Source organism: Barbus barbus, assembly GCF_936440315.1.
Source record: "Barbus barbus genome assembly, chromosome: 30".
In the NCBI taxonomy this organism is placed as follows: Eukaryota; Metazoa; Chordata; class Actinopteri; order Cypriniformes; family Cyprinidae; genus Barbus; species Barbus barbus.
This window is the reverse complement of record NC_136758.1, coordinates 8,598,556-8,613,927: the sequence shown is the minus strand read 5'-3', so window position 1 is coordinate 8,613,927 and position 15,372 is coordinate 8,598,556. Positions and strand designations below refer to the sequence as shown.

At 37.4% G+C, this 15,372-nt stretch overlaps 3 protein-coding genes across 3 annotated transcripts in view; 1 reads left to right on the top strand and 2 right to left on the bottom strand.

The window, feature by feature from the left end:
• Nucleotides 1–6,174, bottom strand: part of LOC306850792 (calcium permeable stress-gated cation channel 1-like) — a 55,640-nt gene extending 49,466 nt beyond the window's left edge. The window contains exon 1 of the mRNA XM_079386656.1: nucleotides 5,519–6,174. Within this exon, the coding sequence (XP_079242782.1) occupies nucleotides 5,519–5,568 (50 nt within the window). The 5' untranslated portion in view covers nucleotides 5,569–6,174. The remainder of the gene's footprint in view (nucleotides 1–5,518) is intronic.
• On the top strand, nucleotides 6,004–8,917 carry zdhhc22 (zDHHC palmitoyltransferase 22). The gene is made up of 3 exons (XM_079386657.1): nucleotides 6,004–6,180; nucleotides 7,314–7,871; nucleotides 7,952–8,917. The coding sequence occupies exons 2-3, from the start codon at nucleotides 7,316–7,318 to the stop codon at nucleotides 8,236–8,238; spliced, it is 843 nt and encodes a 280-aa protein (XP_079242783.1). The 5' UTR covers nucleotides 6,004–6,180; nucleotides 7,314–7,315; the 3' UTR covers nucleotides 8,239–8,917.
• Nucleotides 8,918–9,819: 902 nt separating this feature from the next.
• Nucleotides 9,820–14,619, bottom strand: LOC306849993 (CLOCK-interacting pacemaker-like). Its single transcript, XM_079385398.1, has 4 exons — nucleotides 14,468–14,619; nucleotides 13,402–13,517; nucleotides 12,946–13,115; nucleotides 9,820–12,067 (listed from the first exon to the last, which is right to left on the bottom strand). Exons 2-4 carry the CDS (start codon nucleotides 13,445–13,447, stop codon nucleotides 11,180–11,182), a joined length of 1,104 nt encoding a protein of 367 aa, XP_079241524.1. The 5' UTR covers nucleotides 13,448–13,517; nucleotides 14,468–14,619; the 3' UTR covers nucleotides 9,820–11,179.
• Between the last annotated feature and the right edge of the window lie 753 nt (nucleotides 14,620–15,372).

Genomic DNA, 15,372 nt, shown 5'->3' with positions numbered 1-15,372 from the left:
TAACATCATCTGATGCGATGTCTTTGCAAATTAGCTCTTTTTTCAGAAGGTGGGACTTGCATGCTGCACTTTTTCCCATTCATAAGTAATAGAAGTGCAGCATCTTTGTGTTTCTGAATCTGAAGCCTTTGACCAAGCTATGTAGGACGTTGGCCCACCAGGAGCAGGATTGGACACCACTTCCATAAGCTACAAACAAATCAGCCCCTGTGGTTTGTTTTCACCTATAAATCCAGGCAAAATGGGCATTTGGTACAAGAAGGGAAACGAACTGCTCAGTCAACTTAATGGTTTCATCAATGGTTTCAGAGCCATAATTTATTTCATATTTATTTAACTGCAGCTTTAATAAGCAAGCTTTAAGGTATGTTAACTGGCCCAGACGTTGGTCATTCATATATCTCAGTCAGACATCCTAACCTCTGATACCAAGGATGTCACTATTTCTTACTCACACAAACACACACACACACACACACACACACACTGTTGCACTGTGTGAAGGCCTCAGGTGCCATCCTCAATCTTTTTTGTGTATGTGTGTGGGTGTATGAACAAGACAATATTGCACCAAAGATAATATTAGAAACAAACCCGTATGTGGTCCTTGCACAACAAATCTCGAAGATGATGACAAAGTACTGACAAACAAGACCAGAATCTGTCTACATGCCAGCTGTTGGATGTCATGATGCAAAAAGGAATCTATGGAAGACAAACAGCTCCATGTAACCATATCAGCTCCATGCAACCATAGCCACAGCCATATCACCCTGCAGCCCAAGACCGGTTGCCCACTGAAGATAAGCAGGGTTGAGCCTGGTCAGTACCTGGATGGGAGACCTCTGGGGAAAACTAGGTTGCTGTTGGAAGAGGTGTTAGTGAGGCCAGCAGGGGGTGCTCACCCTGTGGTCTGTGTGGGTCATAACGCCCCAGCATAGTGACGGGGACACTATACTGTCAAAAAGCACCGTCTTTCGGATGAGACGTTAAACCGAGGTCCTGACTCTCTGTGGTCATTAAAAATCCCAGGATGTCTTTCGAAAAGAGTAGAGGTGTGACCTCGGCATCCTGGCCAAATTTCCCCATTGGTCTCTGACCATCATGGCCTCCTAATCATCCCCTTACACTGATTGGCTTCATCACTCTGTCTCCTCTCCACCAGTAAGCTGGTGTGTGGTGGGCGTTCTGGCGCACTATGGCTGCCGTCGCATCATCCAGGTGGATGCTGCACACTGGTGGTGGACGAGGAGACACCACCCCTCACAATGTAGAGCGCTTTGAGTGCTTAGAAAAGCAGAAAAGCGCTATATAAATGTAATGAATTATTATTATTATTATCTAACCACTACTGCAAACTTTCTATAGCTCATGCTCCAGCCTCTGTGGCTCTTGGTGTACTGCAGAGGGATGTATCAACTTTAAATCTCAGCCAAGTGCACCATCAAATATTCATGCCTGTGCTGTGTAGAAATGCCAAATACACATTTTACTGAGGATTATTTGTTGTGTGTTCTCAGGAATGTATTACAAGCTTTTGATCACCTAACCACTGGAGAGAAAGCAGCAGTCTCGAGAAAATGACTAAGCAGCATGTCTACAAGCTCTGAGAAAGCCCATTATGAAGTAAAATATGGTTGTTTAAAGCCTCTCATGATATAGTCACACCTGCAGGCTAAATGAATGGTTTTGGGATGATTCCTAACAGCTGTTTTCTATGAGGTATTCATTTGTGAATGTCTACTCACATCTGCCTCTTCCCTCACATTGTATTAATGAGGTAAATATGCTTATGATTCATATTTGTCACTGATGTGGAATGAAGTCCAGAAGATGGTAGTGTCGTGCTTTTTAGACCATTAGTTAAAAGCTTAATCATGGTAGTAAATGCATTTACTAATATATAAATGCATCATAGATTGTAATGAGCTATTTGTTGTCTTTTTGGAGTGTTATGGTTTATGATGTTTTATAGATTGCTATTACGGTTTGCATTTCTTCTAAAGCTCATGGAATAGAGACACTAATGTATTCTAGTCTATTTATACTAACACGACTATCATCATAAACATATTATTTTAAAATTACAGTTTATATGTTATGTAAACTTAGCAGAAATGCATATTTTTGTCTTGGTTTTTCCAACCAACATTAACAAATGGCAGAAAAAGAATAAGAATGGTGCATTTCTGCCACCTAAATATTGGGTTGTTTTTGGCAAATTTTCAGGAAGCTGCGTGTAGGCTATTTTTATTTATTTATTTTGGTGACACTATTGGTGCTTTATTTCGTGTTCTGCCACTGTACAGAATTATTTTCTAAATTATCATAATATTGTTATAATATATCACAGATATATTAAGAGTCATACAGGTTTGGAAAGACATCAAGATGAATAAAAATGACATGATGTACTATCCCTTTAGGAACTGATCCACTTGGAAAACATATCTTGGACAACACAACTTTCAGTCATTTCTGAATATATATGAACTTGATCTATAAGTGAGATGTTTTAGTGAGCACTTGATTAAATTAAAGGTGCATCTCTTTGTTTGCAACCTTCATGCTATCTACGCTGTTTACAAAGAATAAAAGCTTTTAAATATGATTTTTTTACTGTATTATAGCAATTGTATTGAAATGTAAAAAATGTTGAAAATCATTTACTTGATAAGACTTTAATGGAATTGTGCAGGTTATATCAACACACACACACACACATGAACACACACACATATATAAAGTATTTGTTGATAAAGTAGAAACCAAACAAACATGGAACATGAAAATGAAACACAGAAAGGAGACTTCACCATGCGCTACGGCAGGGATACTCAAATCTGGCTCGCGAGATCAAACACACCTGAGCATGCTAATCAATGTCTTCAGGATCATTAGAAAATCACAGGTAGGTGAGTTTGATCAGGGTTGGAGCTAAACTCTGCAGGAAAGTGGATCTCGAAAGCCAGATTTGAGTATCACTGCGCTAAGAGCCAAAAGTTTTCACCCCTCTGATGCAACTGGCAAAGCAAAAACCAATTCCAGCAAGATGCCACTAATATTTAGTAAGGACTAGGAGCCGAAAGAGACATCAGCCAAGAGCAGGTGTTCATTCTGATGATTTATTCATGATCCAGTTATGAGCTTCAACCACCATTTTGTCACAAGTGCAGTGACATTTTGACTACTATTAATTGCTTTATACAGTAATCATGCATCGCTGAATATCATTCAAAGATGCTCCATTTATATGTAAAGCAGATGGAAAATCTGACTGGTGACTGGTGCCGTAACTGTGTCTTATCCTTAATAGTCAGATGGACACTGGCCATTGATGAAGACCGCAAATGTCAGACATTTATCTCTAGGTGGGAGAACCACTGATTTAGAGATTGCTTCTTTCCGAAAGCATGACAAGTCTTGCAAATGCCACAGAGGCTTAAAATCTTATTTTAGCTTGTCAGAGCATAAAGAAGTATAACTGGTGATGAGGTGGTTTGCTATTTTAGAGGTAATCAATACTAGCATAGTTGTTTGCCAATGTTTGCTGGGTTTTGATTTTGGTGTGCAGGTTTGTTTCCACCTTTTTCCTTATCCACCTTTTTATTGCTTCATATTTTATAGAAGTTTTGTTGTCGTGGCACAAAAACTGATCTGATAAAAGATCTGATTTGCACTGAAGATTGCTGTGTTACACGAGGTTAGCACATGGAATAAAGCCGAAAAATCACATTAGCAGCAACCGCCTGCTGTTTAATTAGCAGAAGGAACATCTTGGTCAGACAAATTTATTATCTTAGTTGTGCTGGTGAACAGCATGACTATACTGGTTTGTCCTGTTAGATTAGCAGATATTGTAGGGTGGATCTGGATGCAGGTGGGTGGTAAAAGGCAGAGGAGACCTTGTTTTACTTACATACATTAGTCCAAGAGCACAAACTTCACTTTACACCACAGTAGCAAACTCTAAAAATCCTAAAAAAACAGAATCTGTTCTAAATGGTGGCATAACAGAACATTAAGCAGTCACACATTTCCCCTGCTCATACCGCTCAAAAACACACAGAATAACACTCAACTGTCTACTTTTATTCATCCCTTTTAGGCTCACGCAAAGCATGCTGGGTACTGAAAAACCTCTTGATAACACAATGTTACAATATGTTATTATTCATCCATGAATTCTTTATGGTTGCACAGTTGGAGTTGAAATGAACAAAATGTCGATTTCAAAAATCCATAATAACAAACAAATAAATAAATGCCGTAGTAAATGAAGACTATTTTTTAGAAACATTAAACAGTGTTGTGCATTGTAACATCACTTTCATAACAATGAAGCACACTTCTTCCCCAAACTTTCGGATGATCCATTGCATTTGGATATTTTATTAAAGTAGGCAATTTTTAATGAATTCCTTTTAATCACGGTGATTACTCTCATTAGAGTTTCATGACTATAATGCAGTATTTTTGTTACTGCATTACTTTTTTAGTTATAGTTGTATACATTAAAGGAGGTCCACAACAATATACTACCATAATGTCTAAATCTAATAAATCACAATGACCTCTAATTAAATATTTAAGTAAAATCATTGTTTAATAGCTATTATATAATATAAATTACAATTCTGCACTTTATTATATACAAATACATTAAAATCATATAAAATATGATTTTTTAAAATGAATTATTTCGCATTATAATCATTTTAATGAGGGAGTGTGCTTAATTGTTATGAAACAATGAATCTAGGCTTATTTTATTTTATTTTGTGTTGATATAACATGCACATGTCCCTGGCAGGCTTGTGAGTTTCCCCCTCTACCTGTTAAAGTAATGTTTGATTCTCAAAGGGATGATTAGAGAATTCATTTCTCATTGTGAAAGTTATGATTATCTGCTTGAGCATCATCACAGCTTCTTGGCAACAGCCTGGAGAAATCTATCCGCCCCCATCCTCTGATTTGTAACGCGCAGCTTTGATTTGATCCCCATTCAATACATTATCCAGGCATTAAACTCCCAGCTGTCAGCATGTGAGGACTAATACAGCCATTATCAGCAGCAGCACAGCAGCAGCACAGCAACCATAAGTTTAAAAAGATAATATTAGGATCTCCCAATAATGAATGCTCAACGTGCGCACTCCCCTGGCACAATAAAACAGCGGGGCTCCTGGAGATGTTGTACATGAGACGGTAAACAAACAAGCCAAAGCAAAAGCATTCTTATGCCATCTATATGCCCATAGTATTTCCAGACACCTCAAGCAGTTCAATTATTTAAGTATCACCCCTAATCTGTGTTCAGCACCTAAGCATAGCCTAGGTCTCTGCAGCGATAGCATTTTAAACGCAATGTCTGTAACTGTTATATCAAAACGCCCACTTTTAAAAGCCGTTGAAGTTCGGAATGATTCATTGAGTCCTTTGTTGAATCCTTTCTTGTACGATATAATTGAGAATAGTTCATCAGAGGCGAGGTGGATATAACAATAGTGCGGCTTACCTTTCAAACGCGTGGTTAATGTCCTGTAGGATGCTTCTGTCTGTCTGCATCAGCACCAGCGCACTCGGGGAGCGCCCATCCGCTCAGGGACCGTGTGGAAAGAGACACGCCTTAGACAAAAACGAAAACGAAAAGTTTTGACTTTGTGTCTCTGCGTATCACAGATTGGCATGAACCAGATCTTAAAATGCACATTTTAAGCCTTAATGCATGATTGTACATGTATCAAACGCTGCAGAAATAATTAAATAAACGTATCTGCTTAAAATAAGTGTTGATTTGCACTGCCATCTGCTGGTGAACGTTGTTAGTGAACAATGTGTGGAAAACAGTATTATTCAGCGGCATACATATATAAAATATGGATATAAACTCACATAGTAATACAAAATAATGAATAAACATCTAAACATGTCCATATAACAAGTGTAGCTATATAGGTTTGACTGTTTTTCTTATTTCCGGGGGAGCTGGATGCTGTATCCACACCAACAGGCGGTGCTAAACTACTGAGACACACCGCGAACAGATGCGCGCAGTATTACGAAATTATAACTGATTTGCTGTTTTTCCGAATGAATTATAGGCTATGTGGTCTATCTCCTAGCAGCGTGAGTGAGGGATGCGCTCCTGTGCGGCTCTTCTGCTCTAGCCGGCGTCAGGTAATAAACATCCTCATCCTGTATCCTCATCAAGCTTCTTCAAGCAGATCAGATGCTTCGGGCTTTGTTGTTCCTTAATCTATTTGTCACGAACCCTGTCTGTAATATATACGTTTGTATAAGAATTTTAATTTTGATCGGCCTTATGTATTAAACCTCTACGATTTATTTTAGGATATATCTATTTAGTTAATGTATCCATATGCTTCATCACATCTTTTGTCATTGTCTGAAAACAATGCATTTCAGCGTCATTATAATAAAAACATGGTATATATATATATATATATATATATATATATATATATATATATATATATATATATATATATATATATATATATATATATTTAATCCTAAAGGTTGTCGATTCTGTTCTGTGTAAGGTGGTAGTCTGTATAAAAATTAGATATCTGAGCGATTGAGGGTTTTAGGGTTATATCCGTTTCTTGATGTGCTGTAGGCTATACAAGCTGATGCATGCATTCATACATTTTTCTGTTAAAATACTTTATCCTGTCACAGTTTTAATGTGCAGAGACGTTTAATAGACATTATTTATCCCTGAATATAAAGTGTAAACACGGTGGCTTCCAGCATTGTTATTATTTATTTATTAGTCCTACTAAAGACTATAGAATAGCCCTACTTAGCAACATAGACTGAACCAATGGCGCGAGTTGGGGGCGGGCCTATCGGAAGACGGGGGAGTATTTGGGAAACATGTTTGAAATACACATTATATCAGAAATTTCGTTTGGTTCAGATATACAGGAACACAGATTTCACACCTTACTTATTTACCCATTAAATTTCAAAAATAAGTATTATTTCCAAATAATTATTTCCAAACCAAGGAAGCCATCATTCCACTTCATTTTGTTTGAACTTGCTTGATACTTGTTGGCCTAGAACAATTCTTTATTGACAGCCAGTGAAAATCTTTATAGCATCGTAAAGTAAGTTTACAGTGTCAATACATATAACTTTCTTTCATCATTTTCATTCAAGTAGTGTTAATTTGTCATTGGGATAAACTGCTGATACAATGGTCAAGGTGAAATGTATGATTTTATCATCTTCATCTGAATGAATTTTCTGAATTAAGACATTCTTTTATTAATCTAACACAGGCATGTTGTTCAGGATGGTAAAACTCAAACTACTCAACACGATTGCACCTGCATACTTCTACACTGCAACCATGGTCACATTCGCCCTCCACTTCCTCCTCTTCATGCCCACTGTTTTCAGAAGTCCAGATGTGGCGCTAAATCCCACCATGCTGGCCCACATCGCAGTCTTTCTCTTCCTCATGGGGAACGCATTGGGTAATTACACAATGACTATATGGTACCCATCTGAGAGTGCCTACGAGACAGTTATTCCAGTCTGTTCACCCGACTGCCCGGACCGAATCGACGCCCATTACCTCCTGAATGGACGCCACTTCTGTAAAGTGTGTAAGAAAGTGATTCTAAAACGGGACCACCACTGCTTTTTCACAGGAAACTGCATCGGAAATAAGAACATGCGCTACTTTATTATGTTCAGCATATATACGTCCTGCTGTTGTCTGTATTCGTTGGTAATCGGGGTGGCGTATCTTACAGTGGAATACTCCATTTCCTTTGAGAACCCACTGACGTTCCTCACTCTTTTACCGCTCTCGACGGGTTACTTCTTTCTTGGTAAGTTTAATTTTGTTTTCTTGAGGCTTTCATACTTCAGATATCCTTGATGAGAACATTCTTTCTCTTTCTCCCCTCAGGTTTGATTTCAGGTCTCCAGTTCTTTCTGGTTATAATGCTGTACGTCTGGCTGGGTATCGGACTAGTTAGCGCCGGTTTCTGCTGTCAGCAGCTTTTACTAGTAGCCCGAGGCCAGACCTGGTGCGAGCTGCAAAAAGGGCAACTGTCAGAGAGTCGCAGGACCTGGCGCGCCAATCTGACTGATGTTTTCGGTTCCCGTTGGGCTCTGGGCCTTTTTCTGCCAGTTCAGACTGTTGAGAGCGTACCTGGGAACTGGCAGGTCTACCGTGATCACAAACATGACTGAAAAGCCAAGAACTTGCCATATCAGTGTGTTCATCATAATTTGACCTGTGTCGACCAGTTATTAAATGTGATAAGGGCTTTGGTTCACTTGAGTTGTATAAGCCCATGCAACTGATCTACCTTTTTAGTGGATGTCTGTCATCGCTGCACAAATTAGGAGAGCAAACACCCATATCTATGTCTATCAGCACTGCACCAAAACTCAATTTCAGCCCTAGTTCAGGGCAGCAGTGATTAGCAGCAGGTAAGACCAGAGAAGGAGGCCAGGATTAAAGGATGGATGGGTATTTACAAAACAACATACACACTAGGTAATCAGCACGCTATTACACAAGTGGCCCGCTAAAATGTGGGTAACATTTAGATTAGTTAGATTTTCAATGGAATTAAAAAATCTATATAAAAACTATAAATCCTTCAAATTCAATGGCTTAACATTTTTGAATGCATTACATTAATCAAAGGTGTCAGTGAGGACATTTAGAATGCTACAAAAAAAATCTGCTTTAAATAATGGATGTTTTGAACTTTATATCCATCATCATCACAATCTACACAAACAGTAAATATTAAGTAGCACAACTATTTTCAACATTGATAATATGAAAAGTTATTTTAAATTGTAATAATATTACTGTTTTTACAGTATTTTTGATCAAATAAAAGCAGCCTTAGTGAGCATAAGAGACTTTGCATTACTATTTAAACATTGCAGTTATGTGAACTTCTTTGAATTCCAATTCATTTTAATACCACTTCCATTCAAGATACATATTTCTTAAATTTCAATTCATCCTATGTTTGCTACCTCCATTTAAACTCATTTCAGTTCATTTCTACTAATTTCTGTTACTGGACAAGAACCTAATTTTCAATTCATTTCTGAAAAGCACATGTACTTAATAGCAACGTCATTTTTCTAAAAAATGTGTGATATTGATCAAATTTATTATAAATATTATAATTTATTATTTATAACTATTTATTAGTTATAAAAGCAATTTGTGGTTTTGTCATTAAGGCTTGCAGAAAACATTTTGAGTTTGGTGCTATATTAGAATTTCTTTACATTTCCCCGTTGACAGTTTAGCTAAAAATGTAGATTTACAGCATGATCTAACCAAGCAGTAAATGTGTGCTTTTTTTTCTTTTTCTGTGCGATCTGTCCAACATGATCAAAGTAATTAGTAATGATGGAGGGGCACACTGTTCTGTTACTGAAACCCTCTTATAAAACAGCAATCCACTATTAAGTTTCATGTCAGCGTTTCAATTATTATAAGTGCACACTTACGATTGCTCCGCTCTCAATCCTGTTTGATGTTTTGAAACATGGCCCTCAACATCCTTTGGCTGAGCATCATATCTTATCAAAACATCTTAACTCTTCACATCCATCTTGACTATTTGTTCAGAAGCTGGAGATTATTTCCATTGCCGATTACACTATCACATGATATTTTCCTATAATCGTTTTTTCTAACACCTTTTTAGTTGTTATTCTGTTGTGAATTGAGTTTCTGTATTTGATGCATGAAAAATATGGCATGCAATGATGAACATTTCTGCTGAAATTTTTTTTGTGATTTATTTGCAACTAATTGGGTTTTATATAAAATGACTTCAACCAAAACACAAATTTAAGGGCTTTTCTTGGAGATCAGCTTCAATCTTAAAATACATTAATCCGTGATTTACTAAACAAATTGTTTTAACTTAAAATAACTAATAACCAGGGCATAGCTTGAAATAGATTTAAAATGCCTTTATTTTGATATGAAGGCACATAAAAAGTCAAATGACACCTAAAACTGCACTTCAGTACAATGAACAAGACTATTGCATAGATTTCTACAGCAAAAATGTCAGTATCGGGTTCTGATAAATCAACACAACACGTTTATATTTTTGGAAAGTAATATGCATTCCAGAAAATGACAACAGAGCAAAAAAAAATAACATTTGTACAGCAAAGTACACTTCCACAGTGTACATGCAATCACATAGTGCATTCATTACTCCACTAAACCTGACCTCTGTCATCAAAGCTTATTAGTACCTGCTTTCCAAACACAACAAGCAGTCTGTATGCATGCAGTAAAACAGACTGCTACGAAAAAAAAAAATAATTCAACCTGTACATTTGTCAATTTGCTCATTCACATCCAAGCCGAACGACAATCACAACCTGTTAAGAATGTAAACAACTTAATACGACAAAAGGCATTACAAATAACAACCACATTTGAAGTGCTACTTCAAATACATTCTGACCAGTACAAATGGTTATTAGTACTCTTAACGTCTAGAAGTCTTTCTCATAGATAACAAGAAAATTTACTTGGAGATGCATTGAGAACACATTATACACATACAATGTTTATTACAAACATATTTTTACAAATACTCAAAGGATGATTCAGAATTTCACATTTTCATCCGAATTAAAAAAACAATTGTGCACTTAAGTACAAGTACTCAAATATTTGTCAAAACACATTTATTAAATACAGTGATAAAAAAAGTAACTTTTTCCATTTTGATTCATTCTGAGCAGAAACTATTTTGGGCTCCAGTTCTGGTTTTCCAAGGCCTCGATCCTTTCCAAATAGTAACCAGTTCAATTGAAATACAAGAACAGTTAATAGCGTTCTTTTCAATATGAGTGTGCTAATAAATTCTGAATCACTATCACTTTATTCAGAAAAAAGATGCAATTGTAACCTAAACACCTTCTTTAGAAGTAGAAAAATAAAGGTTGGATAGATAACACTTGGAGTGATAACCGGACTTGAAGACTCAAATCTTTGATTTTTCCAACTGATATTATGACAAGATGTTGAAAATTTGCTAAAGTGCCTAACTTTCATAAGGTCGGCGTAAAGGTGGCTATTCCACAAAACTACAGAATACAACAGCTGATATAATAAAATCCAAACCTGCTAATACACCATACAACCCACGTCTGTAATATCCTGCTCTGCGTCTCTTACAGAGTTCACCATTGAGCCCACTGGCATCTTCTCACTGTTTCCAGAGTTCTGGAGGATAAGCTGCAATCTCGTCCAGACTTTGGGATCTCCACTACATATGGCCTCCAAGAAGAGGTCAGTCTGAGCCTGCAGACTCTTAAGTTGGGCCTGGGACCGTTTATTTTGTCGAATAAGTTCCTTTGTGCGCAGTGTGATGCCCAGCAGGCCTGACCGATTCAAAATGTTATATGTGTTGCAGAAGCGTTTGCGTTTACTGAAGCTTGGAGAGAGGGCTTCTGAGATATTCTCCACATCACTGCTCTGGGTGACTGAAGCTTTGGGACTATTTTGAGGGAATGAAGCGAGGAAGGAGTCAGTGCAAAGTGAGAATGGTGAAGTGGTGGTGTGGGGCTCCTGAAGGTCAGAAATACTGGATGAAGAGTTTTCCACAGCCACGTCTTCAACAGTGTGACCAGTTTCTCCTAAAGAAGCAATGTTGGGGTCTACATCGTGATCTTTAAATGTCTCAGACACATCCTGCTTCAAAGAAGAACTGTGGAAAGGTTTTTCATCGTAATGACGTCGTTGATGTCTTCCACCATGACTGTGGTTTGACCTCTTATGGATAGCACTGGGACCCTCGTCGACTGTAGATTCTTGTGCAAGATGTGGGGAAATTTTTGGAAAGGTGTTTTGCATGGGAACATGCTTTCTTGAATGTGTCTGCTTGTCAGAGCTTTGTCCGGTATAGTCACCAGCTGCAGGGAATGGCTGTAGGAAAAGCAGCTGGGACTGATGAACCACATCTAGTGAAGTGTTTAAGCTCCAAGGTTTTAGTGCAGGGGCCACAGAGTTAGGCTGAAACAAGAATAATCAATGAGCAAATTTGTAAAATAACAGGAGGGGTCAATGATGTGGCACAAATTTTTCAGTCTTATTAAAAAAAAAATGCAACTCATAAAATGATAAACTTCTATGAGTAGCAGGTTATTAATTTCTTCATTGCGGATCCCTTTGTCATTGACCTAGCTGTAATATTTATAAAACAATATTTAAAGCAATCACTTCATTCTGATATGCAGCATGTTTTCGCTTGCTAGCACTGATAAGAAGCGGCAGCATGCATGAAATGCGCAATGATATCATCTCGTGTGTATGGAAAACAGCTGTACACAAGATGCAATAAGAGCATAAGCAAAGCCTGTCTCCAATTGCATACCATGGAAACATTTAATTAAACACACCAATAAATTCATTAAGTTCAGTGAAGAAACAGTGTTGTGATATCTCAGCAGCTTAAACCAAACCCATTACTGAAATGGTAAGTAAACCTGCTTTAAAGGGCAATTCAAATACCTTTTAATAATGAATAAATTACTGTTTTTGATATAGATTTAAATGTACAACATTAGAAGTTTCACATTTTTCTTGCCTATTTCAGTTAGCCGAATTACTCTTGAGTAAAGTAAATAAAAACATTTATCAGATTAGATTTACAAACCTCTTATTCAGCTTATTCAGTTTATTGTTAGTTAATATTTCAGAAGCCGAAGATGCTGAGTGCAGCAAAAGGCTGTAATTAGCTATAACTACCAACATATTTAGTAAATATAGCTTTGAAACCAAAACAAAATCGTAACTGCAACAAACAGATGTGTGTCACGAGCTAAAGCTTTTCCAGAAAAGCAACTATACAGAGACAAGGAGACTTACAGAAATGTACAAACATGTCATACCTGCTTAAGAGCAAGGTTGTTCATTACGATCATGGGAGAGATGCCTGGATGGGAGCCAGGAATGAAAGGCACCTGAGGAGCTGTCGGCATGCTTTGTGCTGCAGTACTGGTTGGTCCTATGTCTTCAAAGTCTGTCTGGTCCAAAGCACTAAAATATCCTGAGCTGGCATCTACAGTGAGAAAATATTGTAATATTGTAAGGGTAAAACCCAGTAATTATGTGCAGTTATAAACCTATAATTGTAGGCAATGTAATTATAGACAATATTGTATAAATATAATCAGCAATGGGGGATTAGTAATAATCATACCACAGCATTTGAAAAAGACGAGTACTGTCACCATATTTTGCTTAAAACCATAATACACAGAAAAACAAGGGCTGCGAAATCTACTTTCTCATGTAAGCTGAGAAATTAATAATACACAAAGCTGGAAAATCTATAAATGACAAACCTGAATCTCTGTCGATCTCACTAGAGGCTTTCCGCTTGTTGCCCATGTTGGATCTTCTCTGGTGGTCTGATTTGCTGGATTTCAGTCCATCTGTACAGCCCTGATCCAGGCAATGACTGAGAGCAGGACAGAGTCATGGATTAAAGAAAAGGAAAGTCAAAACCCTGAAAGATGATAGTCTAGTGTAACATGAGCACATTTATGACTCAAACCAATTAAACGCAGCTCCTGGCAATTAAACTCACTCTTTTGTTTATATGAATTGTGGGAAGTTTCCATAGACTTCGATTACTTTTATACTGACTAAACAATATTTTCTATCCCCTAACCCTAAACCAGGTGTTCCCAAACACGTTCCTGGAGCCTCCCCAACACTGCATTGCATGTCTCCTTTGTCTGACACACCCATTACAGGTCTTGGAGCTGCTACTAATGAGCTGATGAGTTGAATCAGGTGATTGATAAAGGAGACATGCAAAATGTGCAGTGTTGGGGAGACTCCAGGAACGAGTTTGGGAACCCCTGCCCTAAACCTACCCCTTACAGAAAATCTGTTTGCATTGTTACACTTTCAGATAAACATGATTTACAATTTTTTATATGTTTCCCCCCCTCGTGGGGACCACAGGCTCTCAGGCAGGTCCCCACAATGTCAAAAAATTCAGGTTTTACTATCCTTGTGGGGACATTTGGTCCCCACAGTGTAGCATTTAAGTGCACACAGTTTATCATGAATTAGCAAATATTACTAAAAGTTTCTCATAGTAAATATACAGCTCATGAATGAATCATTAGCAGAGACTGAGAGAGTGCCATGAAAACAAGTAAACAAGTCCACACATACATGCGCTGGCCTTAATGCACCCCCATACTGAACAAAAACATATTAAAATACAGCTTGACAAACACAATAGCAGCTTGTTTTAGATCTAGTATTGATCATTTTTAAACATACAATACGAACAGAGCCTCGCTACTGCAGCACCTGATACACGGTGCCAAACACGAGACTCTCACATAAACACAGAGTAGACTACAGCACAAAATGCATGTGTTCCTTACTTACCGAGAGCAATTCTCCTAAAACTCAAACTCCTCAAAGGCTTGTATGTGAAACAACGCTTGACGAGAGAAAACTAAGCTTATATTTCTGTTGTTGTGGAAACTGGATTGTCCAGAGAGCAACGTGAGTTTACACACAGCTCCGCCTTCTCGACTGGATTAAATAGCTGTTACCAGGGAAACCGCCGAATCGTCACTTGCTTAACTATGCAAGACCCGCCTTATATTTGCATAGCGCCTTCTGATTGGTGCAGAGATGAACCCTTGCGACTGTAAACGTGACTTTGAAGTGTGGCGTGAAATCTGCACCGCAGCGTCAAGAGAGAATCTAGCACGCGCTGCAGCGTCATCTCCTCTATCACATTATTTTTAATGTATAAAAAATGTAGTTCACAGAATGAAAGCCACACAACTGTTTTTGTTTTCTATGCAATTCAAACGCCAATGGCACGCAAAAAGTTTGCTTCACAATTATATATATATATATATATATATATATATATATATATATATATATATATATATATATATATATATATATAGCCTATATTATTATTATTATTTGAACCACATATTTATTTATTTATTTGCCATGCTGTAAACGGTGTTCCTCCTTTCTGAATGGTGATCATGTGTCCAGATGGCCCTGAATTCACTTGGAAACTGATCCTTAAGATCATTGAAATATTAAACACAAATTAATTTCCACATGCCCTAATGTACATAGATTTTAGCAAAGTGCTACAACCACAGAATTGCCCTCCCAACAGGCCAATCTATTATTCAAAATATATATTGCATTAAAATGGAAATCATATATATCAAATCAATGTGAACACTGGATACATGAAAAGATCAAAACCTAAGAAACACAAACATCATTCTAAAAATGTTTTATTGGGTTTACTT

What these genes read in the sequence shown, in the direction of transcription:
- zdhhc22 (XM_079386657.1), top strand. Translation starts at nt 7,316, where the DNA reads ATGTTGTTCAGGATGGTAAAACTCAAACTACTCAACACGATTGCACCT. An exon ending in GACGGGTTACTTCTTTCTTG is followed by an intron (nt 7,872 to 7,951) that starts GTAAGTTTAATT and finishes TTCTCCCCTCAG; the next exon opens with GTTTGATTTCAGGTCTCCAG.
- LOC306849993 (XM_079385398.1), bottom strand. Translation starts at nt 13,447, where the DNA reads ATGGGCAACAAGCGGAAAGCCTCTAGTGAGATCGACAGAGATTCAG. An exon ending in TGAGATCGACAGAGATTCAG is followed by an intron (nt 13,116 to 13,401) that starts GTTTGTCATTTA and finishes TTCTCACTGTAG; the next exon opens with ATGCCAGCTCAGGATATTTT. An exon ending in ACAACCTTGCTCTTAAGCAG is followed by an intron (nt 12,068 to 12,945) that starts GTATGACATGTT and finishes TTCTTGTTTCAG; the next exon opens with CCTAACTCTGTGGCCCCTGC.